This window comes from Pristiophorus japonicus, unplaced genomic scaffold, assembly GCF_044704955.1.
Source record: "Pristiophorus japonicus isolate sPriJap1 unplaced genomic scaffold, sPriJap1.hap1 HAP1_SCAFFOLD_1663, whole genome shotgun sequence".
Taxonomy (NCBI): domain Eukaryota; kingdom Metazoa; phylum Chordata; class Chondrichthyes; family Pristiophoridae; genus Pristiophorus; species Pristiophorus japonicus.
In genome coordinates this window covers 14,353-40,518 of record NW_027251345.1, presented here as the reverse complement: position 1 = coordinate 40,518, position 26,166 = coordinate 14,353, and the positions used below count along the sequence as shown (strand labels likewise).

The window sequence follows — 26,166 nt, the reverse complement described above, 5'->3', positions numbered from 1 at the left end:
TTACCCGTTTATTCCTACTCTGTTTTCTGTCCGTTAATCAATCCTCAATCCATGCTCGTGTCCACAGTAAATGACACAAGGTCAGCCCGCTGAATGGAACCTCGGGCACCCTGAGCTTGATCTCCGGTGTCTCCAGTCCTGATTGCCCCCTTACATCAGTCTCCCCTCACTTTTATACCCTGCAGTGATTCATCTCTGGCACCGGACTCTTCTTTGTCTTCTCTGCTGGGTTTTGGCAAGAAGCTGGGAAAAGACAGCTGGAACTTCTCTAATCTGTGATTTACAAGGACACTTTCCCTGGTGCCCAGCAGTTACTTTTCTTCAGTAATTTTCCGATTATCCCTAAACTCCCCTACCTGCTGTTAGTTGTTCTTTCTTATAGTTTCATAATTATAGGTATAAACATCACACATTATAATCTAACCTATTCTATTACTCACTCGGCTTTGAGCTTATATTGTACTATTTTATGATTTTATAACCAATCCTCAATCCATGCGAGTACATTACCCCCAATCCTATGAGCTCTAATTTTGTTTATTTCTTGTCGAATGCCTTCTGAAAATCCAAATACACCATATCCACTGGTTCCCCCTTATCTGTTCTGCTAGTTACCACCTCAAAAAATGCTAACAGATTTGTCAAACATGATTTCAGTTTTATAAATCCGTATTGACTCTGCCCAATCCTATTATTATTTTTAATAGTGCCCTGTTACCACATCCTCATAATAGAATCTAACATTTTCCTTATAACTGACGTCAGGCTAACTGGTCTGTGGTTACTTGTTTTCTCTCCCTCCTTTCTTAAATAGTGGGGTTATATTTGGTACCTTCCAACCCGCACGAAGGGAGAGAGAGCGAATGAGTGAGAGGAAGATTGACACGGAAGGGAGAGAGAGCTGGATAGAGTGAGATCAAACAGACAGCAAAGTAAGTGAGACAGAGTGAGACTTAAATCCAAAAGGGGGAGTGGGAGAGACAGAATGAGGCAGAGAAAGAGAGGAAAGGAAGAGAAGGTATTGGCCGGGATGGTAAGAGAGAAGAGAATGAGGCAGAGAGAAGAGAGGAGCGAAAGAGGTAGACTGAGAGCATAGCAGAAAGAGGGACAGAGAAGCAGAGAAGAGAAAGGTGGAAAGAGTGAGAGACAGTGAGGCAGAGAGAAATGAGAGAGGTAGAGATCTTATTGAATGGCGGAGCAGGCTCGAGGGGCCAAATGGCCTACTCCTGCTCCTATTTCTTATGTTCTTAATAGAGCAAATGTGAATTAGAGAGAGAGAGAGAGAGAGAGAAGGTGGGGGGGGGGAAGAGAAATTGAGAAAGAAACAGGTGAAGATATGAGTGCTTCTTCGGCAGCCCCTCCCAAACCCTCGACCTCTACCATCTGGAAGGACAAGGGCAGCAAGCACATGGGAACACCACCACCACCACCATGTTCCCCTCCAAGTCACACACCATCCTGATCTGTAAGAATATCACCGTTGCTTTGTCGCTGGGTCAAAATCCTGGCACTCCCTCCCTCATCATCATCATAGTGAGAATGTGTAAAGAAGGGCTGAGAATGTGGTAGATGGATAGAGAATGTGGCAAAAGGATGGAGATAGGGAATCATGGGAAAATAGATAAAGAAATGCCAAGATGCAGACAACTGCAGAATCGACAGAAAAAAAAGGGGTTACCAAGAGTTGAGGTTGAGGTTAAACACGGGTCATGAGAAAGACGCAAGGCGGCACAAAGAAAGAAAGCAATCCTAGATAGAAGGGGAAAAGTAATAGCTTTTACTGATAAGGAGGAAGGGAAACTAATTGGGTTCTTTACTGATAAGGGAAGACAGTGTAGTGAAGCTATAACTAACCTGACCCTGACACCAGCCCTAATTGAGAGACTTTCTTGCCTGCCATTGGACGTACTCGGGGGGGGGAGGGGGGGGGGGGGTGGGGGGAGCCAGAAAGGGAATGGATAGACCAAGTGCTAATCAAATGTGTTCTGTTTTGAAAATGTATAACTATTGGTATTTCACGCTGAAAAAAGGACTTGTCCAGAGGAAGGTAAACAGTTTCTGATTGAGAGTGTCCCTTTGTCTTGACAAGTCCCAGCCGGAGAATCTTCAATAAAGGTCTTTTACAGAAAAGGCAAAAAGGTGTTCGCGTCAGTGTATTCACTGAAACACATTGAGGGAAAAAGAATCCGTATTTACAATAGACAGTCCCTCGAATCAAGGATGACTTGCTTCCACGTCAAAAAGTTCACAGGTGTTTCAATGAAGGACGTAAAATTCCAGGTCCCATATTACATGTTGAAGGGTGGAAGAAGTCTGTGCGTGGATTTTTTTTTAAAAAAACGTGTGGTGACCGTTGCACACCAGCCACCACACGGGCTTGACAGAGCTAGGTCTTGGTCCAGGAGCAAGGATTAACCAAAACGACCAGAGACCAGCTCTGCTGCACGGACTTAATGCGCACGTATGTCGCAGTGTGGATGGCCCGTGCTGCCCCTGGGCCCCTCGCCTCTTCTGGTCCCCAAACACACGCCTCTCCTAGGTCCCGATCTTGTCCCGCTACAATCTCTTGCCGCTCCTTCGCCCTGACCTCACCGCTCCACCACACGGACTGCAGCGGTTCAAGGTGGCTCACAACCATCTTCTTAAGGGCAATTAGAGATGGGTAATAAATGCTGGCCTTGCCAGCGAAGCCCACATCCCATGAACGAATTAAAAAAGTCACCTTCTCTTTTCAAGAGGAAGAGACTCAGCCTGTTCATCCTTTCCTAATAGGCATAACCTCACATTTCTGGTATCATAATTGTAAATCTAATTTCCATCCTCGCCAATGCCTCTATCCTTTTTATAATATAGAGATCACAATTGTACACAGTACTCCAAATGTGGTCCAACCGAGGTTCGATACAAATTCAGCATAACTTAGCTACTTTTCAATTCAATCCCCCTGGAAATAAACCCGAGTGCTTGGTTTGCTCTTTTTAACGGTCGCTACTTTTGGTGATTTTTGCATTTGTATTCCGAGATCACTTTGCTCTTCTGCCCCATTTAGATTCTGGTTTTCCAACTAATATGTGATCTCCTTATTTCTGTTACCAAAACGCAATACCTCACATTTATCAGTGTTGAAATTCATTATATGCCAATTCTGCAAATATATTAATGTAATAAGACATGTAGTACAGCAGGGATTAGATACAGAGTAAAGCTCCCTCCACATTTTCTTTTAGCCATTTTCCCATGATCCTATTCAACTGACACATTCACAACTCTTCTATTCACATTCTCAACTCCTTCCACCTGCTTTACCTCCGTATCCTTTTATACCCCTCCCCCGAAAAATCTCTGCTCATCCACAGCTCCGAGCTTCTCGCCGTTAGAGAAGTGTATGTGTGTCAATCTTTGTAGCTGTGTATGTGTTTATGTATATATTTTGATATATGAATGTGTACGTGCTTGTGTATGTGCTTCTGTGGGTATGTCTCTACGTGTGTGTATGTGTCTGTGTGAGATTGTCTCTTCCTCCTTGTTCTGTTGCTCACTAAATGCAGTTCAGTATCAATGTGTCTCGGCCATTCACCTCCCCAGAAAGTGCTGATTTTCTGTTTCAATTGGTGCATTCTGATCAATTTGATTCTGGTATTTAACAGCAGAAAACAACTGCTGCAGAGTCTCAGCAAATGAATCTCTATTTGGATTATTTCACCGGTCCTGGCAACTGCTCCATAGGAACAGGAGTAGGCCATTGAGCCCCTCGAGCCTGTTCCCCCATTCAATGAGATGATGGCTGATCTGTGACCTTACTCCATATACCCACCTTTGACCAGATCCTTTAATACCTTTAGTTAACAAACAGCTATCAATCTCCGATTTAAAATTAACAACTGATCTAGCATCAATTGGTGTTTGAGGAAGCAAGTTCCAAACTTCTACCACCCATTATGTGTACATGTGTTTCCTCATTTCACTGCTAAAAGTTCTGGCTCTAATTTTTAGACTGTCCCGAGTCCTAGAATCCCCAACCAGCGAAATAGTTTCTCTCTATCTACCCCATCTGTTCCGTTTAATATCTTAAACTTCGATCAGATCAGCCCTTAACCTAAATTCTAGGGGATACAGCCCTAATTTGTGTAATTTTTCCTCATACCTTAAATCTTGGAGTCCAAGTATCATTGTGGTAAATCTACGCTGCACTCGCTCCAAGGCCAATATAACCTTCCTAAGGCATGGTGCCCAGAACTGCTCACAGTGCTCCAGGTGTTGGCTAACCAGGGCTTTGTATAGCTGCAGCATAACCTCTACCCCATAGTATTCTAGTGCTCTAGATGTAAAAACCAGCGTTCCATTAGCCTTTCTGATTATTTTCTGTACTTGTTCATGACATTTTAATGATCTCTGTACCTGGACTCCCAAGTCTCTGTGGACCTCCACTGTTTTTAGCTTTTTACCATTTAGAAAGTACCTTCTTGTATCCTTTTTAGGTCCAAAGTGGATGACCTCACATTTGTCTACATTGAAATCGATTTGACGCAGTTTTGCTCATTAACTTAATCTATCGCTATCCCTTTGAAATTTGATGCTTTCAACTACACTGCCTGCAATGCCATCTTTCTTTTGTGTCAGCGGCAAATTTAGATATATGACTTTCTATTGCCATCAACTAAGTCATTAATAAATACTAGGGATAGTTGAATCCCCAACACAGATCCCTGTGGGACACCACATCCTGCCAACTTGAGAACCAACCTTTGTCCCTACCCTCTGTCACCTACAGCTCAGTCAATTTCCTAACCAGGTCAATAATTTGCAATGAATTCCTACTATCACCAAATTCCTCCACCCTGCTTGCAATCCACTTATCTGTGATGTTACAAGAAAAAGCTATATTCCAATCTGGTGATTATTTACCTTACTCACCGAATACCTACCAGTGAATTCGTACTATCACCAAATTAATCCAATCGGCTTGTGTGAACGATCCAGTGATGGATTCCCACCAGCCCGAGCTCTCTCTCTAAATCTACTGGGCCTTGTTTTCCATTATTTTTGACAGCCTATGTCTGTTTTTGAAGCAGTTTGGTCATTTTGTGCATTTATCTGAAACTTTTGAATAATCGGCAAGCGACACGTACTGATCTGCTGAGTTTTATTTCCAGAGGACACCTATGCCGCGAGGGAGCAGGTTTCATAGCCAGGTTAAAATAGAATAAACCCAAACTCACATTCCAGAGATTGACGGGTACAAAAAAAACCTACACTCTCATACTAGTAGCTGACAGGTAGAGTAAAACCCGCACTCGCATAGCAGAGACTGACAGGTACAGAATTAAACCCACATTCCCATAGCAGAGACTGACAGGTACAGAATAAAACCCACACCCAGTTATCAGAACAATAATATGCAGCAAGTAAAACCCATAGTCCCCTATCATAGTCCCTGACAGGGACACACTCACACACCAGAGACTGACGGAAAGAGTAAAACTCTCTAGGAAATCCCACTCCAGTGTCCGGCTCACCGAATCATTTTGCTGGTAATTCGGATTATAATTAAAATTCTCTCAATGTGGCCCATTTAATTGGTGATAAAAGCAACTTGTGAAACAATCCCATTTTTGCTGATTTAAATAGTGACAAAAAGATGGTCTGAGCATGCACTAAGTACATGCTGCTCCCCCCTCTCACCGCCTAGTGTTTAAACCGACGGGAAGGGCCCATGTGAGCTCCCCTCCCCCAGCTCTGTCAGCGGCTGCCGTTTCCTCTCTACTGGGCTGATGATCGTTCAACACATCAGGAAGCGGAGATATCCCGGGCCCGAGTAAGGGAGCAAACAGCAGCCTCCTTACAGCAGCTCATCACATTAGCACTGTGTCCACAGATGGGCTTTGAGTCGGGGTAAGTTCAGCGGCAGTCGGGGGCTGTCTGTAAGAGGTGGAGTGGAGCAGGAATTAGTTCTGGAACATGGAGTGAGTGGGGGAAGGGAGAGGCCATTCTCGGGCTGTGTGTGTACGGTGTAAGGTAACAGAGAAAGTAAATCACCTCGCTCTTTCAAATCAGTGCTGCTTTCTTTCCCCAAATCAGTAGTGAATGTTCCTGATTCAGTTCCAATCTCACAGTGTCTGTTGTTCTTGGACATTGAACAGTGGAAACACAGCCTGACTGTGGAGTGTCACAAAGTGCATCTATTGCAGGCACCAGGAGAGGAGTGTGAAAGGAGACATTTCAATAATCGGTTATTTTGTTTCGGTGTGTTGAATTCTCTAGAACCGTGTTGCAGGTGATCGAGAGATACATTGTCGCTCCCTCAGATACATCTGTGACATTCTGTTAACTGTACAGGCTCTCAGCTCTGTTTCATTAGACTGAAAACAATTGTTGTACAGCCCAGATACCTGTGGTTATAATCCAGGAAGCGATTCAGAACTTTACAGATTGTCCCATGGAAGTGGGAGATATAAACCTGGACTCTGCCAATCGGGTGTTCCCATTCATGGACCAGTGCTGGGTTTGGGTTGTGTCTGGATGCTGATAACTTACTATAGAACTGTCTGACACAGCTGGTGTGGGGAATCTGATCACTCACCACACCTCCGCCACGACCGTCCCGCTCCTCTGCTCATGGTCGTGGCGGAGGTGTGGTGAGTGATCGAGATGGAGGGGCATTGAGGGATCGTGGCTGAGATTCGGTGGGTGATCGTGGCGGAGGTTCGGCAAATGTTTGGTGTGGATGTGCGGTGGGAGATCATGGCGGAGGTGCGGCGAATGTTTGTGGCGGAGGAGTGGCGAGAGATTGTGACGGAGGTGCGGCGAATGAGGGTACAAGGCCCAGAAGAGCCGATGGCCCAGGGGCAGCACAGGCCAGCCCACACTGGGTCTGTGCGCACTAGGTCTGTGCAGCCGAGCAGGTCTCCAGTCCTGGTCTACCCTTGCCACTGGATAAAGTCCTAGCTCTGTCAAGTACATGTGGTGGCTGATGTGCAACGGTCACCACACGTTAAAAAAATCCACGCACAGGCATCTTCCACCCTTTCAATTGGAGTCAGGATTGGAATATCAGGTCCTTCATTGAAACATCTGTGAGCTCATGTGGAAGCAAGTCATCCTGGTTCGAGGGACCGCCTATGATGATGATGATGATGAGAGAATCTGAGTGTCGCTGTACTGCAGTGAGGTCAGACAATGTCACTGTTTGTATCGCGCATTCCTCTCTCCAGATACTTTACTTTATTATAAAGAAACACATTAATTATAACTTTATTGTTATAGTCTACAGGCACCTGTCCATGACTTGTACCTAATATTGTTCTCATATTATTATTCTCAGAGCAAAATACTTCACCCCCAGAATAAATGTGATCTTTCCGCCACCTGGAACACAAGGAACAGTGCAGGCAGCTCCCTCTCACACACAGTAAGTACATTATCACTCAGAGCGCAGAGACACAGAACTGACCTCAATCATATTGTCACAGGTAGCAGAAGCTGTCTAGTCCCACAGTGATCCGAATCCCAGAGTTACATTATGAATCCCACAGTCACTTGGAACAGTACAATAAGATGTTGTTTCAAAGTCCAAACATATCGCTCTGAGAGGCAGATCCATTTTCACTCCCTTGCTCACACACAAGGACTGACTGACACGGTGTCAATCCACACTGGTGTCTGTACACTGACTCTCAAACCCAGCAACTAACATACAAGAGCAGAGAAACGGAGGTAATGGACTGAACCAAACCTCCTCCTGACATAATCACAGATAATCTCAAACTAGCATAGGCATAAAGAAGGAACAGAATCCAACAGTCACACAGCAAGAATAGCTGGCAACAAGAGACTGTCAATTACATAATAACTCTCGCACTCTCACACATCACCATTCTAACAGAGACATAGTGAACCCCACACCCACAAACAGTGCCGGGGACTGAGAGACACAGAATGGATCCCACACCCACAAACAGTGCCAGGGTTTGAGAGACACAGAATGGACACACCCACAAACAGTGCCAGGGACTTAGACACAAAATGGACCCCACACCCACAAACAGTGCCAGGGTTTCAGAGACACAAAATGGACCCCACACCCACAAATAGTGCCAGGGACTGAGAGACACAGAATGGATCCCACACCCACAAACAGTGCCAGGGACTGAGAGACACAGAATGGACCCACACCTACAAACAGTGCCAGGGACTGAGACACAGAATGGACCCCACACCTACACACAGTGCCAGGGACTGAGAGACACAGAATGATACATACTCTCGGGCACAGTGAATGACGGATTGAGATTGAATCACAATCACATATGGTAACACACTGACTGACTGGCAGATATAGGTTAAAATCCACACTCACATATCGGAAAGTGACTGGTGCAGAGTAAAATGGATATTCACATGACTTTTATTCTGTACCTCTCAGTTTTTGTTAATACATTCTGTAAACCAGCAGATACAGAATAAAATACACACTTGCATCCCAGAGTCAGACAGCTATAAAGTAAAACACACACTCACATACCAGAGACTGGAAGATATGACTAATATCCACACTCCTGTACAAGAAACTGGCAGGTACTGATTAAAATACACAATCACATCCTGGAAACTAACAATTGGAGAGTAACAACAACAGACAAATACCAGAAACTGACAGGTAAAGATTAAAACCAAACTCTCATTCCAAAAACTGACAGATACAGAGTAAAGCCCACACTCACACCACAGAGAGTGACACATACAGTCTATGACACACTCACGTGAGAAAATGACAGCTACAGAGTCAAACCCACATTCACATCCCAGAGAGTGACAGCTACAGAGCAAAATCAACAGCCACATAAAAGATACTGATCGATGCAGAGTCAAGCACACACTCACATCCCACAGCCTAACAGGTACAGATTAAAACAGACTCACACATCAGAAACTGACAGATACAGCACAAAAGCAGCACTATCACAGCAGAAACTGACAGGTACAGATTAAAACCCCTATTCATATACTAGAAACTGACAGGTACAAAATAAAACCCAACTCAGATTTGAGAAAATGAAAGTTACAGAGTACAACCCAGACTCACATCGCAGATATTAACATACAGAGTAAAACTCTCATTTTCATCCCAGAGCCTGAATGATAGAGGAAAACCACACTTGCATACCAGAAACTGACAGATACAGAGTAAAACTCACACACTCACATCAGAGACTAACAGATACAGAGTAAAATCCACACTTGCATCACACAGACAGACAGCTATAGAGTAAATTCTGCACTCCCATATCCGAGACTAAGCTATACAGAGTAAAACTTACACTTACATAAAAGACAATGAGAGATACCCACTCTCAGATATCATAAACTGACAGATACAGGCTAAAATCCACTCTCGCATATCAGAAACTGCCAGGTACTGATTAAAGCCCACGTTAACATACGAGAAAATGACAGGTACAGAATAAAACCCCACTCACATACCAGAGTCTGAATGATAAAGTGTAAAATCACACTCGCATAGCAGAGAATGACAGCTATAGAATAAAACCCACTCACATACCAAAGACGTGACTGATACAGAGTAAAACGCACACTCACATCCCAGAGACTGAGAACTACATAGTTTTACCTACATTCCTATACCGGAAACAGACAGGTACAGACAAAAAGTTAACACTCACATCCCAGAAACTGGCAGGTACAGAGGAAAACCCATGTTATAAATTCAGAAAATAACAGGTACAGAATAAAACTCACATAACAGAAACTGACAAGTACAGAATAAATCCCCCAATCACATACGAGAAACTGACAGGTACAGGATAATACCCACATTGACATACCAGAGACCGACAGGTACAGAGTAAAATCCACACTCACATCCCGGAGACAGGCAAAAACAGAGTGGAACTCGCAGTCACATTCCAGAAGCTGACATGGTGTATAATAAAACCCACTTTTGCCCACCAAAAACTGAAGAAAGAACAACACTCACGTATCAGATATTGACAGCTGTAAGAGAATAAGAAATAGTAGGCGGTAAGGCCGCTCGAGCCTGCTCCACAATTCATTACATTCATGGCTGAACTTCACCCTGAACTCCTGCCTGATACCCATTTCCCTTGATTCCCTTTGTTCTCTGTCTTGAATATACTCAATGACTGAGCATCTCAGACCTATGTGTATAGAATTCCAAAGATTCACATCCCTCTGAGTGAATACATTGCTCCTCATCTCAGTCCTAAGTGTCCGATCCCTTATCCTGAGACTGTGACCCCTAGATCGAGACTATCCAACAAATGGAAACAGCCTCACAGCATCTACCCTGCCAAGACTTCTAAGATTTTTTTTTTAGGTTTCAATGAGCTCCGCTCTCATTCTTCTAAACTCCAGAGTGTATCGGTGCATTTCACTCAATCTCTCTATCCCAGGATTCAATGTTGCACCCCCTCTAATATCCTTCCTTAGGCAATGAGACCAAAACTGTGCCCAGTAATCCAGATGTGGTCTCACCAAAGCCCTACATAATGGCAGCCACATTTCTTTACTCTTATACTCCAAACCCCTTGTAATAAAGGCCAACATATCCTTTACCTTCCTAATTGCTTGCAGTAGCTGCAAGTTAACTATATGTGATTTGTGCACAATGACACTCAAATCCCCCTGAATAACTACATTTGCTAGTCTCTCCTCTTTTAAACATTCTGCTTTTTGATTCATATAAAATTTAACACACACTCGCATCACATAGTCTGATCAATACAGTGTAAAACCCACACTCACATCCCATAGTCTGAACTATACAGTGTAAAACACACACTCACATCCCATAGTCTGAACTATACAGGGTGACAGATTGAGCAGAGACAGCGGCCTCTGAGCTTCCAGATCCACCTCCAAACTTCACACTCGAGCATTGAAATACTTGCCTGCTCCCCACCACCCCCGGCCACTCGTCTCCCTGCCCAGTGTTTAAACCGACGGGAAGGGCCCATGCGACCTCCCCTCCCCCAACTCTGCCAATGGCTGCCATTTCCTCTGTGCTGGGCTGATAATCGTTGACCACATCAGGGAGCGGAGATATCCTGGGCCAGAGTAAGGGAGCAAACAGCAGCCACCTTACAGCAGCTCATCGCGTTGGGACTGTGTCCGCAAATGGGCTTTGTCAGGGAATCGGGGGCTGTTTTGTAAGAGGCAGAATGGAGCAGGTAGTAGTTCGGGAACATGGAGTGAGTGGGGGAAGGGAGCGGGGATATCCCGGGCTGTGTGTGTACAGTGTAAGGTAACAGAGAAAGTTAATCACCACACTCTTTCAAATCATTGCTGGTTTCTGTCACCAAACCAGCAGTGAATGTTCCTGATTCAGTCCCAATCTCACCGTGTCTGCCCTTCTTGGACATTGAACAGTGGAAACACAGCCTGACAGTGAGGATGTGAGGAGTGTCACAAAGTGCATCTATTGCAGGCACCAGGACAGAAAGTAGACATTTCAAATTTGGTAATTTTGTTTCGGTGCGTTGAGTTCTCCAGAACCGTGTTGAAGGTGATCGAGAGATACATTGTCGCTCCCTCAGATACATCAGGATCCGGGCTCTGTGACATTCTGTTGACTGCACAGGCACTTAACTCGGTTCCAATAGACTGAGAGCAATTGTTGTACAGCTCAGGTACCTGTGGTTATAATCCAGAAAGCGATTCAGAATTTTACAGGTAGTCCTATGGGAGTGGAGGATATAAACCTCGATTGTATTAATCGGGTGATCCCATTCATGGACCAGTGCTGGGTTTGAGTTGCGTCTGGATGCTGATAACTTTCTATAGAACCGTCCTACACACCTGGTATGGAAAATCTGAGTGCCGCTGTACTGCAGTGAGGTCAGACAAGGACACTGTTTGAATCACGGTTTCCTCTCTCCAGATACTTTACTTTATTATAAACATATACATTCATTACAACTTTATTTTATATTTTCCCCATCAGTTGTCCATATCATAACTAATATTTTTATGGTATTATTATTCTCAAAGCAAAATACTTCATTGAGCCAGTATAAATATGATATTTCTTCCACCCAGAACACAAGACAAAGTGCAGGCAGCTCCTTCTCGCATACAGTAAGTACATTATCACTCACAGAGCGCAGAGACACAGAACTGACTTCAATCCTGTTATCACAGGCAGCAGAAGCTGTCAGTCCAACAGTGATCCGAAGTGGCTGAGTTTCATTGTGAATCTTACAGCCACACAGAGCGGTAGGATCAAATGCTGTTTCACTATTGAAACATATCACATTCATATACCAGATACTGAAATATACAGAATAAAACCCACACTTGCACACCAGAAACTGATGGGTATAGATTAAACCCACACTCATCGACCAGAAACTGACGGGTACAGATTAAACCACACACTTTTTACCAGAAACTGATGGTTACAGATTAAACCCCACACATGGACCAGAAACTGACAGCTATGGGATAAAACCAACACTCAACTACCAGGAACTGACAGGGACAGATTAATCCCCACTTTCACCTATCAAAGACTGAAAGGTACATCTTAAAACCACTCTCTCATACCAGAAACAGACAGGTACAGAATATCACCCACACTCACATACCAGAAACTAATAGGTACAGATTAAAGCCCACAATAATAGACCAGAAATTGATAGGTACAGATTAACCCCACACTCATATACCAGAAACTGTATGTACAGATTAAACCCACACTCGCATACCAGAAACTGACAGGTACAGGTTAAACCCCACATTCGCATACCAGAAATTGAAATGTATAGAATAAAATACACACTCACATATAAACTGACAGTTACAGAAAAAATACACAGTCACGTACCAGAGACTGACAGGTACAGATTAACTCCACAGTCATATACCAGAACCGAGAGGTACAGAATAAACCCACACTCACCTAGCAGCTGATAGGTGCAGATTAACCCACACTAACATACCAGAGACAAATGGATACAGAATAAACACCACACTCAAATACTAGGGAGTGACAGGTACAGATTAAAACCCACAATCACATAACCGAAACTGAGAGGTAGAGAGTAACCCCAACAATCATATACCAGTAACTGACAGGTACAGATTAAATGCCACATTCATATACCAGAGATAGACAGTTACAGAATAAAATGCACACTCTCATACTATAATCTGACACCATCAGTTCCGGTGAGATCCAGACCGCCGTGCGCCTGCTGCTGCTGCCCGGGGAGCTGGCCAAGCACGCCATGTCGGAAGGGACAAAGGCGGTGACCAAGTACATCAGCTCCAAGTAAAACTCCACGCTGTCCTGAGAGAACAAACCAGAAACACAACGGCTCTTTTAAGAGCCACCCACAACCTCTCTGAAAGACCTAAAGCGCATCACCCTTTAGACTCAATTTACTGTAATTATTTCCTGAACAAGTGTGTTTGGGAACCTTTGCAGTTCCAGCTGTGGATTTAGTTTTGAATTCTCATAAGCAGCTTCACTGTCTGGTTCGACGTTAGGACCGCTGTTGAATTTCCCGCCATTCATGCTACAAACACGATTCCTTGACGCTCATTCCCATTTACAGTGCCTGCCGAGGAATTAAGAGCTTGTTTAGGGAATGAGGCTCAGATTTCAGTCATTCTCTCGCAAGCCCTTTACAAGTTTATTTTTCAATTCCTGTTACGGTCAATCCGTTTATTAACCCGGGACTCCCTGCAGTGTAAAAACCCAGAATGGGAGTTTGTACAGAGACCAGAACGGGAGCAGTGTGAACACTCTATCCTTCTTCCCTTTTCACAGAAGGGCTCCCAATTCTGGTCTCACTCCCGCCTATGCAGAAGATCAATCCATGATTTGTGATTCCCAACTTTTACACAGTTTGAGCTGGAATGTGCCCTGTTGCAGAATCAGTGGGGATTGATTGCCATCTGTTGCAGACAGATTGACAGTGAACGCGAATTTAATTTTGATTGTAACAGCCTGGAATTAGTAAGGGAAATATGGAATAAAATAAAAGGAAGTAAAACCTGTTTGTAAACCTTTGGCTAATGGTGCATTTATTAACATAATCCGCACTTGAAAAAATTATTGGCGGTGTTTTTGAAATTAGTAATCGTTCGAGGTGTGACTGTTGAGGACAGTAATTTCCGCCCTCGTTTCATTGGTGGTCTCAACAGACAATGGGTAAGGCGAGAGATTAACATTCAGCGGCGATTTCAGTAAAGAATCATCATGACTGGAGAGGAGGTAAAGGAGGCAAAAGACTGGGTAAAGGCAGAGCCAAAGTGCTCCGTAATAACATCCAGGGCATCATCAAACCAGCCATCCGCCTCCTGGCTCGCCGTGGCCGTGTCAAGCGGATCTCGGGCCTGATCTACGAGGAGACCGTGGGGTGCTGAAGGTTTTCCTGGAGAATGTGATCAGGGATGCGGTCACCAACACTGAACACGCCAAGCGCAAGACGGTCACTGCCATGGATGTGATGTACGCTCTGAAACAGAGCCGCACTCTCTATGGATTCGGCGGCTGAATAACGTGACCCTTTCCCCCAAACACAACACAAAGGCTCTTCTCAGAGCCACCCACCTCCTCACAGAGAGAGCAGTGATTTGGGGAACGGGGGCGAGATAGTTGATTTACATTTTGTTCTGTATAGATATGTTTTTTGCCAAGATCTATATTGTGGTGTTGGGTGTTTTAAATCATCATATACACGATGGACAGAATGTCCTTTTAGTCTTCAAATCATAGACATTTACGGGGCATTCCAGATGAAGGTAATACTGAAAAAACTAATGTAGTTAGAACATAATAACATTAAAAACATAACATAAGAAATCGGAGCAAATGTAGGCCATACGGCCCCTCGAGCCTCCTCCGCCATTTAATACGATCATGGACTCTGGTCTACTTCCCTGCCCCATATTCCCTTATCATTAAGAAACTGTCTGTTTCTGTCTTAAATTTATTCAATGTCCCAGCTCTCTGAGGCAGCGAATTCCACAGATTCACAGTCCTCAGAGAAGAAATTTCTCCTCATCTCAGTTTTAAATGGGCGACCTCTTATTCTAAGTTTAAGCCCACTCGTTCTAGTTTCCCCTAGCAGCGGAAACATCCTCTCTGCATCCACCTTGTTAAGCCCCCTCATAATCTTATATGTTTCGATAAGATCACACCTCATTCTTCTGAATTCCAATAAGTAGAGGCCCAACCTACTGAACCTTTCCTCAAGTCAACCCCCTCATTCCGGAATCAACCATGTGAAACTTCTCTGAACTGCCTCCAAAGCAAGTATATACTTTTGTAAATATGGAAACCAAAACTGCATGCAGTATTCCAGGTGTGGCCTCACCAATATCCTGTACAATTATAGCAAGACTTTCCTGCTTTTATACTCCATCCTCTTTGCAATAAAGGCCAGATTCCATTGGCCTTCCTGATCACTTGCTATACCTGCATACTAACCTTTTGTGTTTCATGCACAAGTACCCCCAGGTCCCGCTGCACTGCAGCACCTTGCAATCTTTCACCATTGAAGTAATAACTTGCACTTTGGAAGAAAAAAATCAAACAGCATGACCTCACACTTTCCAATATTATACTCCATCTGCCAAATCCTTGTTCACTCTCTTATGTCCTTTTGTAGAATTTTTGTGTCCTCCTCACCCATTGCTTTTTCTCCCATCTTTGTATCGTCAGCAAACTTGGCTGCGTTACACTCGGTCCCTTCTTCCAAGTCGTTAATATCGATCATAAATAGTTGGGGTCCTAGCACTGATCCCTGTGGCATCCCATTGGTTACTGATTGCCAACCCGGGAATGAACCATTTATTCCCACTATCTGGTTTCTGTTTGTTAGCCAATCCTCTATCCATGCTAATATATTACCCCCAACCCTGTGAACTTTTATCTTGTGCAGTCAGTAACCTTTTATGTAGCACCTTGTCAAATGCGTTCTGGAAGTCCAAATATACCACATCCACTGCTTCCCCATTATCCACCCTGTTCGTGACATCCTCAAAGAATTCCAGCAAATTTGTCAAACATGACTTCCCCTTCATAAATCCATGCTGTTACATCCATGTTACAGCAGTGACAGATAAGAAAGGTGTTGAATTAAACGATGGGAGGAAGGCAGCATCAGGGCGGAAGGACAGTGAGGGTCCCTTGCCCTCATAGAAGGACTCCCAAGTCCTGATCAGAAGTGACCCTCAGGCAATCTCGGTAACAAACCGGTCAATGGCTCGAACAGGTAGAAATGTAGATCGACAAACACAGCTGTTCAGATTATTGAATGTATATATGGAAAAAAACGTGAATGAACCTTCCTCATAAGTCCGGCCGTCATTAACCATTTTTGCCTGAGAGCAGAATAGAAACATAAAGAACGGATTATAAATCAGGAGGGGATGTAATTGATGACCTAATTTAAGAATTTGAGATTGTGGCGAGCAATAAATCTGATTGAATGTTTAAAGAGACCAATCAGAGAGATAGAGAACAATGGAAATTGACAACGTGGCCAATGAACCAATCACAGTCATTGCCTTCACTTATCCCTCATTAGCATAAGGTTGTGGGCGGAGTGTGAGGCTGCCTATATAATGCGAGCCCGGAACAAAATTTCCTTCATATCTACCTGACTGAACAAGACGATGCCTGAGGAAAAGAAGCCAGCTTCGAAAAAGGGTGCCAAGAAAGTCATCAAGAAAACATCACCAAAGGGCGGCAAGAAGCGCCGAAAGTCGAGGAAGGAGAGTTATGCTATCTACATCTACAAAGTGATGAAGCAGGTTCACCCCGACACCGGCATCTCCTCCAAGGCCATGGGCATCATGAACTCGTTTGTGAACGATATTTTCGAGCGCATCGCGGGTGAGGCTTCCCGCCTGGCCCATTACAACAAGCGCCGCACCATCAGCTCCCGGGAGATCCAGACCGCCGTGCGCCTGCTGCTGCCCGGGGAGCTGGCCAAGCACGCCGTGTCGGAAGGGACAAAGGCGGTGACCAAATACACCAGCTCCAAGTAAAACTCCACGTTGTCCTGACAGAACAAATCCCAAACACAACGGCTCTTTTAAGAGCCACCCACAACATCATTGAAAGAGCTGCACAATCACATCTCCCTTTAGACTGAATTTACTGTAATTATTTCCCGAACAATTGTGTTTGAGAACCTTTGTAGTTCCAGCTGTAGATTTAGTTTTGAATTCTCATAAGCAGCTTCACTGACCGGCTTGACCTTGGTGTCGCTGGAATTTCCTGCAGTGAGTAAACTACAAACACGGTCCCTGGTCGCTTTCCCTTTGTTCTCAGACCCGTTCATTCACAGCGCCTACCGACGAATTTATTTTTGGGGGGCAGGGAAACTCTGATTTCAGTCACATTCTCACTCAAGCCCTTTTCACGAGTTTTTTTATTCCGTTGCGCTCAGTCCGTTTATTAACCCGAGACTTCCCGCAGTGTAACGACCCAGAATGGGAGTTCTTAGAGACTGGAACAGGGGCAATTTGAACACCCTGTCCCTCTTCTCTTTTTACAAAAGGACTCTCGGTTCTGGTCTCACTCCCACAGCAGCTCCTGTGAAAAGAAGTTCACTTTTACAAAGATTGAGCTGGAATGTGTCCCGTTACAGAATCAGTGGGGACTGAGTCCCGCCCGTTACAGACAGTTTGAACCTGAAGCTGAATTTAATCCTGATTGTAACAGGCTGGAATTTGCAAGGGGAACATGGAATAAGACAAAAGGAAACAAAAAGTGTTTTGAAGTATTTGGCTAATGGTGAAGTTACTAACATAATCCGCAATTTTAATAATTTTTGGCGGGATTTTTGAATTTAAAAAATCGTTAGATTCTGGCTGTTGGGAACCAGTAATTTCCGCCCTCCTTTCATTGGTGGACTAGACAGACTGTGATTGGTCATCGGAAACAGCCAATGAAATCCACGACAGAGTGACCAATCACAAGTTTGCTCCCTGCATCCCTCCAGAAGGTATAAGAAGGGCAAATATGGGAGGAGTTTCTCATTCCTTGTCTGAACCTGCGGATTGTGGAAATGTCTGGAAGAGGAAAAACCAGCGGTAAAGCTCGGGCCAAGGCCAAGTCTCGCTCCTCCCGGGCCGGACTGCAGTTCCCTGTGGGCCGTGTTCACAGGCTCCTGCGAAAGGGGAACTACGCTGAGCGTGTGGGTGCCGGAGCCCCGGTCTACATGGCTGCTGTGCTCGAGTATCTGACCGCTGAAATCCTGGAGCTGGCTGGCAACGCGGCCCGTGACAACAAGAAGACCCGCATCATCCCCAGACACCTGCAGCTGGCCATCCGCAACGACGAGGAACTCAATAAGCTGCTAGGAAAGGTGACCATCGCTCAGGGCGGGGTGCTGCCTAATATCCAGGCTGTGCTGCTGCCCAAGAAAACCACCACTTCGTCCAAGACCAAGTAAAGCAGACAAGATATAAACTAATAACCCAAAGGCTCTTTTCAGAGCCACTCACAGTATCTGTGAAAGGGCTGCTTACTGTCTTAATGGAGACCTTAAGTTCAGGTACCAATAAATTGGTCTATTTCAGACCTGTATGCGGGAGTTCCTGGTATCTGCATTATGGTTTTCTGCTCACACAAACTGTTCTAGTTAGCAGCTAATAATTAAACTACAGTTGTCAGAGACTCAAAAATTGTATAAATAGCGCAACCGGTTCCCTAAATATTATTTAATCTATCAATGAAAGCTGTATGAAGAAAGTCGGCGATTATTAAAAGGGCCTAGTTTAATTCTGGTCTGGTTTGAGAGTTTGAATGCTGGTTCTGTTCCCGGAATCTCCGGTCGTTCCGTGCTGTGTATTTCTCTACAGTGTTTTAGGCCTACACTGAGCAGCCAAGCGCAAGACGGTCACTGCCATGGATGTGGTGTACACTCTGAAACGGCAGGGCCGCACTTTCTATGGATTCAACGCGACCCTCTCCCCCAAGCACAAAGCAAAGGCTCGTCTAAGTGCCACCCACCGCCTCACGGGGATGCAGGGAGGTTGATATAGTTCATTTACATTTTGTTCGGTATAGATATATATTTTTCGCCAAGGTCTATACGTTTTAAATCAGCATATGCACGATGGACGGAATATCCTTTTAGTTTCAGAATTATAGACATTCATCATAGAAGCTTACAACACGGAATGAGGCCACTTCGGCCCATCGTGTCCGTGCCGGCCAACAAAAGGCTATCCAGCCGAATCCCACTTTCCAGCTCCAGGTCCGTAACCCTGCAGGTTACGGCACTTCCAAGTGTACGTCCAAGTAGTTTTAAATGTGGTGAGGGTTTCTGCCTCTACCTCCCTTTCAGGCAGTGAGTTTCAGACCGCAGCCACCCTCTGCGTGAAGATATTTCCCCTCTAAATCCTCTACCAATTACTTTAAATTTATGCCTCCTGTGCTAAGGGAAATAGGCCCTTTACGGCACAGAAGGTACGGCATATTCCAGGTGAAGGTAACACTGAAACAACTAATGTAGTGACAGATAAGAAAGGTGTTGAATTAAACGGTGGGAGGAAGGCAGCATCAGGGCGGAAGGACAGTGAGGGTCTTTTGCCCTCATAGAAGGACTCCCAAGTCCTGACCAGAAGTGACCCTCGGGCAATCTCGGTTACAAACCGGTCAATGTCTGTCGAACATGTAGACATCTCGATCGATAAAGAACAGAATATGGCTCGGGAGGGGATGTAACTGATGACCTAATTCAAGAATTTGAGATTGTGGCGAGCAGTAAATCTGATTGGATGTTTAAAGAGACCAATCAGAGAATTACAGAACAATAGAAATTGACAACGCAGCGAATGAACCAATCACAATTGTTGCCTTCACCCATCCCTCATTAGCATAGGGCTGTGGGCGGAGTGTGGGGCTGCCTATATAATGCGAGCTCCGAGCTAAGTTTACGTCATGTCTGGGTCGGATTGAACAAGACGATGCCTGAAGAGAAGAAATCAGTTACTGCCAAGAAAGGCGCCAAAAAAGTGATCAAGAAAACACCACCGAAGGGCGGTAAGAAGCGCAGGAAATCGAGGAAGGAGAGTTACTCCATCTACATCTACAAAGTGATGAAGCAGGTTCACCCCGACACCGGCATCTCCTCCAAGGCCATGGGCATCATGAACTCGTTTGTGAACGATATTTTTGAGCGCATCGCGGGTGAGGCTTCCCGCCTGGCTCATTACAACAAACGATCCACCATCAGCTCCCGGGAGATCCAGACCGCCGTGCGCCTGTTGCTGCCCGGGGAGCTGGCCAAGCACGCCGTGTCGGAAGGGACAAAGGCGGTGACCAAGTACACCAGCTCCAAGTAAAACTCCACTCTGTCCTGATACAACAAACCAGAAACACAACGGCTCTTTTAAGAGCCACCCACAACGTCTCTGAAAGAGCTGCACAAACACATCACCCTTTAAACTCAATTTACTGTAGTTATTTCCTGAGCAAGTGTTTCACAACATTTAAAGTTCCAGCTGTAGATTTAGATTCAGATAAGCGGTTTTACTGTCCGGTTCAACCTTAGCTTCTCTGATGAATTTCCCTCCCAGTAAACTGCACACACTGTCCTTGGCCGCCTGCCAATGAATTATGATCTTGTTTTAGGAGGTGATACTCAGACTTTAGTCACCTCATTCTCTCTCAAGCCCTTTACAATATAAAAAAAATTCTAGTTCGGGTCAACCCGCTTATTAATCCGAGATTCCGAGTGCAACAGCCCAGACTGGGAGTTCTTACAGAGACCAGAACAGGGAGTTTGAACCCTGTGTCCCTCTTCTCTTTTCACAGAAGAACTCCCAGTTCTGGTCTCACTCCCGCCTGTGCGGAGGATCGATCCATGATCTGTGATTCCCAAATTGTACAAAGATTGAGCTGGAATGTGTCCCGTTACAGAACGTATAGAAACATAGAAAATAGGTGCAGGAGTAGGCCATTCGGCCCTTCTAGCCTGCACCGCCATTCAATGAGTTCATGGCTGAACATTCAACTTCAGTACCCCATTCCTGCTTTCTCGCCATACCCCTTGATCCCCCTAGCAGTAAGGACCTCATCTAACTCCTTTTTGAATATATTTAGTGAATTGGCCTCAACAACTTTCTGTGGTAGAGAATTCCACAGGTTCACCACTCTCTGGGTGAAGAAGTTCCTCCGCATCTTGGTCCTAAATGGCTTACCCCTTATCCTGAGACTGTGACCCCTGGTTCTGGACTTCCCCAACATTGGGAACATTCTTCCTGCATCTAACCTGTCTAACCCCGTCAGAATTTTATATGTTTCTATGAGGTCCCCTCTCATTCTTCTGAACTCCAGTGAATACAAGCCCAGTTGATCCAGTCTTTCTTGATAGGTCAGTCCCGCCATCCCGGGAATCAGTCTGGTGAACCTTCGCTGCACTCCCTCAATAGCAAGAATGTCCTTCCTCAGGTTAGGAGACCAAAACTGTACACAATACTCCAGGTGTGGCCTCACCAATGCCCTGTACAACTGTAGCAACACCTCCCTGCCCCTGTACTCAAATCCCCTTGCTATGAAGGCCAACATGCCATTTGCTTTCTTAACCGCCTGCTGCACCTGCATGCCAACCTTCAATGACTGATGTACCATGACACCCAGGTCTCTTTGCACCTCCCCTTTTCCTAATCTGTCACCATTCAGATAATAGTCTGTCTCTCTGTTTTTACCACCAAAGTGGATAACCTCACATTTATCCACATTATACTTCATCTGCCATGCATTTGCCCACTCACCTAACCTATCCAAGTCGCTCTGCAGCCTCACAGCATCCTCCTCGCAGCTCACACTGCCACCCAACTTAGTGTCATCCGCAAATTTGGAGATACTACATTTAATCCCCTCATCTAAATCATTAATGTACAGTGTAAACAGCTGGGGCCCCAGCACAGAACCTTGCGGTACCCCACTAGTCACTGCCTGCCATTCTGAAAAGTACCCATTTACTCCTACTCTTTGCTTCCTGTCTGACAACCAGTTCTCAATCCATGTCAGTACACTACCCCCAATCCCATGTGCTCTAACTTTGCACATCAATCTCTTGTGTGGGACCTTGTCGAACGCCTTCTGAAAGTCCAAATATACCACATCAACTGGTTCTCCCTTATCCACTCTACTGGAAACATCCTCAAAAAATTCCAGAAGATTTGTCAAGCATGATTTCCCTTTCACAAATCCATGCTGACTTGGACCTATCATGTCACCTCTTTCCAAATGCACTGCTATGACATCCTTAATAATTGATTCCATCATTTTACCCACTACCGATGTCAGGCTGACCGGTCTATAATTCCCTGTTTTCTCTCTCCCTCCTTTTTTAAACTGAACCCGAATTTAATCCTGATTGTAACATCCTGGAATTTTGAAGGTAATACGGAATACGGCAAAAGGAAATAAAAAGTGTTTGGAAATCTTTGGCTAATGGTGAATTTATTAACATAATCCGCATTGTAAAATTATTGGCGGGGTTTTTGAAATTGAAGATTCGTTGGAAGTCGAACAGTAATTTTCGCCCTCTTTTCATTGGCGGGCTAAACAGACGGTGATTGGTCAGCGGAAAAGACCAATGAAATCCACCTCAGAGCGACCAATCACAAGTTCGCTCCCTGCATCCCTCCAGAAGCTATAAGAAGGGCAGATGTGGGAGGAGTTTCTCATTCTTTGTCTGAACTTGTGAATCGTGGAAATGTCTGGAAGAGGAAAAACCGGCGGTAAAGCTCGCGCCAAGGCCAAGTCTCGTTCCTCCAGGGCCGGACTGCAGTTCCCTGTGGGCCGTGTTCACAGGCTCCTGCGAAAGGGGAACTACGCTGAGCGTGTGGGTGCCGGAGCCCCGGTCTACATGGCTGCTGTGCTCGAGTATCTGACCGCTGAAATCCTGGAGCTGGCCGGCAACGCGGCCCGCGACAACAAGAAAACCCGCATCATCCCCAGACACCTGCAGCTGGCCATCCGCAACGACGAGGAACTCAACAAGCTGCTGGGAAAGGTGACCATCGCTCAAGGCGGAGTGCTGCCGAATATCCAGGCTGTGCTGCTGCCCAAGAAAACCACCACTTCGTCCAAGACCAAGTAAAGCGGACAAGATTTAATCTAATAACCCAAAGGTTCTTTTCAGAGCCACCCACAGTATCTGTGAAAGGGCTGCTTACTGTCTTAATGGAGTCAGAGCCCTTTAATTCATGTACCGATAGGTTGACCTGTTTTAGACCTGTAAACATAGAAAATAGGTGCAGGAGTAGGGCCATTCGAGCCTGCACCACCATTCAATAAGATCATAGCTGATTATTCCCTCAGTACCCCTTTTCTGCTTTCTCTCAATATCCCTTTAGCCATAAGGGCCACATCTAACTCCCTCTTGAATATATCTAACGAACTGGCATCAACAACTCTCTGCGGTTGGGAATTCCACAGGGTAACAACTCTTGAGTGAATGAGCTTCTCATCTCAGTCCTAAATGGCTTAGCCCCTTATCCGTACGCGCGAGTTTTCAGTTCCCGGTCTCTGCATTACGGTTCTCTGCTCACACATACACTCTTCCCGTTAACAGCGAATAATTGAACTACAGTTGTCACTCAACAATTGTATAAATACCGCCACTGGTTCTTTAAATATTCTTTAATCTGTCTGAAAACGAGAGAGTCGGCGATGATGAATTAATGTAGTAATAAAAGGGCCTAGTTTAATTCTGGTCTGGTTTGAGATAGTTTGAATGCTGATTTTGTTCGCGGGAGCTCTGGCCGTTCCCGGGTTGTGTATTTCTCTGCTAACCCAGTCAGTTTCGACCGCACTGCATCAGCGAGCGATGTACACATACAGGACCCGGGTCCATTGCAGTGCTTCCCAGATCTGCCTGCCCCCATTCTCCGGCAACACCGAATGGGGAAATCTGTGCTCTGCCCCGGGGAACTTGGGGTCAGAGCGACGCAAAGCCGATGTCAGTTTCCGAAAATATTAAAGGGCTCATCAGTTAATCGTCAATAACTCCCATGTGAACCGAGCTGGTATATGAACACACGAGCAGTAATCAGTCCCACACCCTCTGCCCGTCCTTACAATGGGTTAATGAACAACACGATGCTCTGGTTGCAGGAGATCGCAGCTCTTTCCTTTGCTGATTTGGTGGCTCTGAAAAGAGCCGTTGTTGCACTTGGTGCTGAAGCTTCGAGCCGAGGCAGGGGGAGTCTAGGCCCGCTCCCCGCGGATGCGGCGGGCCAACTGGATGTCTTTGGGCATGATGGTGACTCGCTTGGCGTGGATGGCGCACAGGTTGGTGTCCTCAAAGAGCCCCACCAGATAAGCCTCACTGGCCTCCTGCAGGGCCATGACGGCCGAGCTCTGGAAGCGCAGGTCGGTCTTGAAGTCCTGAGCGATCTCCCGCACCAGGCGCTGGAAGGGCAGTTTGCGGATCAGCAGCTCGGTGGATTTCTGGTAGCGGCGGATCTCCCTCAGAGCTACGGTGCCGGGTCGGTACCGATGAGGCTTCTTCACTCCGCCCGTGGCCGGAGCACTCTTCCGGGCCGCTTTGGTCGCCAGCTGTTTGCGAGGAGCTTTCCCTCCGGTGGATTTGCGCGCTGTCTGCTTGGTCCTGGCCATTTTCTGAACGGATCTCAACACAATCTGGGATGCACGGACTGATAATGCAGAGCCTCCTTTTAAAGTGTGTGAGGGTCCGCCCCGGGGCTCTGATTGGCTGCAGCCCGACCGCCAATCAAGTTTGAACCAAGCACCAAGAGTGAAAATGAAGGGCGTGGAATACTGGGCCCTGATTGGCTGAACTGAACCTGACAGTTGGTCAATTTCAAAAAGCCCGCCGATTTCAGAATATCAAACAGAGATTAAATAAAATCTAATTTCCCGCCAGCAATTTAAGAATCCCGCTCTTTATAACGGCGATTGTGCCCCATTGTAAGTCACCAATCCCATTCTGCCACATTCCGGTTTGAATTCTGTTCCATTCCCTGATAAGTCTTGTACCGGGTGGGAATAAATCCCCGGTCACTGCTTCCTGTAAACATAAAGTCCCGCATCGATTCCGCCAGTGCCGTCCCTTTTAACCGATTCTCACACAGAAACCTCACATGACAGGAATTATCTGTGAGGGGAGACTGTAATGTCTGGGACTGTGTATCCTGCCCGGTAGTTGTGACTGTCAGCCGGAGTTTTTGATCTCTCATATTTACAATAGTTGTAAAATATTTAATAATTTCTACAGCGACTACACTCCAAAAGTACTTCATTGGTCTTGTTCATTGGATGTGGTCCTTGCGGCTGAGGGGGGTCGGGAAGTGGAGGTGCTGGAGTGGGTGATCAGCTGTGATCTTGTTGAATGGCGGTGCAGGCTCGAAGGGCCGAATGGTCTATTCTACTCCTGCACCTATTTTGTTTCTATGTCTTGAGACGTTCGGTGGTCGTGAAAGGCGCTATATAAATCCAAACCTTTCTTTCCATTAATTAAACAGCCGAAACCATTTCCCAACCCAACTGTCCACACTCCGATCCCCAGGTCGCTGCTCTCTCTGTGAACCGGTGGGTGGCTCTTAGAAGAGCCTTTGTGTTGTGTTTGGGGGAAAAGGGTCGAGTTATTCAGCCTCCGAATCCATAGAGAGTGCGGCCCTGCCTTTTCAGAGCGTACACCACATCCATGGCAGTGACCGTCTTGCGCTTGGCGTGCTCAGTGTAGGTGACTGCATCCCTGATCACATTCTCCAGGAAAACCTTCAGCACCCCGCGGGTCTCCTCGTAGATCAGGCCCGAGATCCGCTTGACACCGCCACGGCGAGCCAGGCGGCGGATGGCTGGTTTGGTGATGCCCTGGATGTTATCACGGAGCACTTTACGGTGCCGCTTGGCTCCGCCTTTACCCAGTCCTTTGCCTCCTTTCCCTCGACCAGACATGATAATGACTCTTCAGTTAAACTGCCGCTGAATGAGAAGTGAATTGCTGCCGGCTCCTTTTTATAGAGCCGGAGCCGACCTGACTGAGAAAGCGCAGAGTGAGAGAGGCGGGAAGGGGAGGAGACAGAGTTAAGATTGACAGACAGAGCAGTGAGCGACCTCTGATCTTCCAGCTCCGCCTCCAGCTTTCTGCAGCCGCCAATTTCAAACCGTTTTCCGACAATAGA

The 26,166-nt window shown here is 45.8% G+C and overlaps 5 protein-coding genes across 5 annotated transcripts; 4 read left to right on the top strand and 1 right to left on the bottom strand.

The window, feature by feature from the left end:
* Positions 1 to 16,665: 16,665 nt before the first annotated feature.
* Positions 16,666 to 17,040, top strand: LOC139243273 (histone H2B-like). The gene has a single exon (XM_070870743.1). The coding sequence runs from the start codon at positions 16,666 to 16,668 to the stop codon at positions 17,038 to 17,040; it is 375 nt and encodes a 124-aa protein (XP_070726844.1).
* Positions 17,041 to 18,065: 1,025 nt separating this feature from the next.
* Positions 18,066 to 18,473, top strand: LOC139243274 (histone H2A type 2-A-like). Its single transcript, XM_070870744.1, has one exon. It carries the CDS (start codon positions 18,066 to 18,068, stop codon positions 18,450 to 18,452), a length of 387 nt encoding a protein of 128 aa, XP_070726845.1. The 3' UTR covers positions 18,453 to 18,473.
* A 1,498-nt stretch (positions 18,474 to 19,971) lies between these two features.
* LOC139243271 (histone H2B 1.2-like) lies at positions 19,972 to 20,349 on the top strand. The gene has a single exon (XM_070870742.1). It carries the CDS (start codon positions 19,972 to 19,974, stop codon positions 20,347 to 20,349), a length of 378 nt encoding a protein of 125 aa, XP_070726843.1.
* Positions 20,350 to 22,730: 2,381 nt separating this feature from the next.
* LOC139243275 (histone H2A type 2-A-like) lies at positions 22,731 to 23,117 on the top strand. Its single transcript, XM_070870745.1, has one exon. It carries the CDS (start codon positions 22,731 to 22,733, stop codon positions 23,115 to 23,117), a length of 387 nt encoding a protein of 128 aa, XP_070726846.1.
* A 129-nt stretch (positions 23,118 to 23,246) lies between these two features.
* On the bottom strand, positions 23,247 to 24,637 carry LOC139243277 (histone H3-like). The gene is made up of 2 exons (XM_070870747.1): positions 24,287 to 24,637; positions 23,247 to 23,252 (listed from the first exon to the last, which is right to left on the bottom strand). Exons 1-2 carry the CDS (start codon positions 24,635 to 24,637, stop codon positions 23,247 to 23,249), a joined length of 357 nt encoding a protein of 118 aa, XP_070726848.1.
* Positions 24,638 to 26,166: the final 1,529 nt, after the last annotated feature.

What these genes read in the sequence shown, in the direction of transcription:
- LOC139243273 (XM_070870743.1), top strand. Translation starts at nt 16,666, where the DNA reads ATGCCTGAGGAAAAGAAGCCAGCTTCGAAAAAGGGTGCCAAGAAAGTC.
- LOC139243274 (XM_070870744.1), top strand. Translation starts at nt 18,066, where the DNA reads ATGTCTGGAAGAGGAAAAACCAGCGGTAAAGCTCGGGCCAAGGCCAAG.
- LOC139243271 (XM_070870742.1), top strand. Translation starts at nt 19,972, where the DNA reads ATGCCTGAAGAGAAGAAATCAGTTACTGCCAAGAAAGGCGCCAAAAAA.
- LOC139243275 (XM_070870745.1), top strand. Translation starts at nt 22,731, where the DNA reads ATGTCTGGAAGAGGAAAAACCGGCGGTAAAGCTCGCGCCAAGGCCAAG.
- LOC139243277 (XM_070870747.1), bottom strand. Translation starts at nt 24,637, where the DNA reads ATGGCCAGGACCAAGCAGACAGCGCGCAAATCCACCGGAGGGAAAGCT.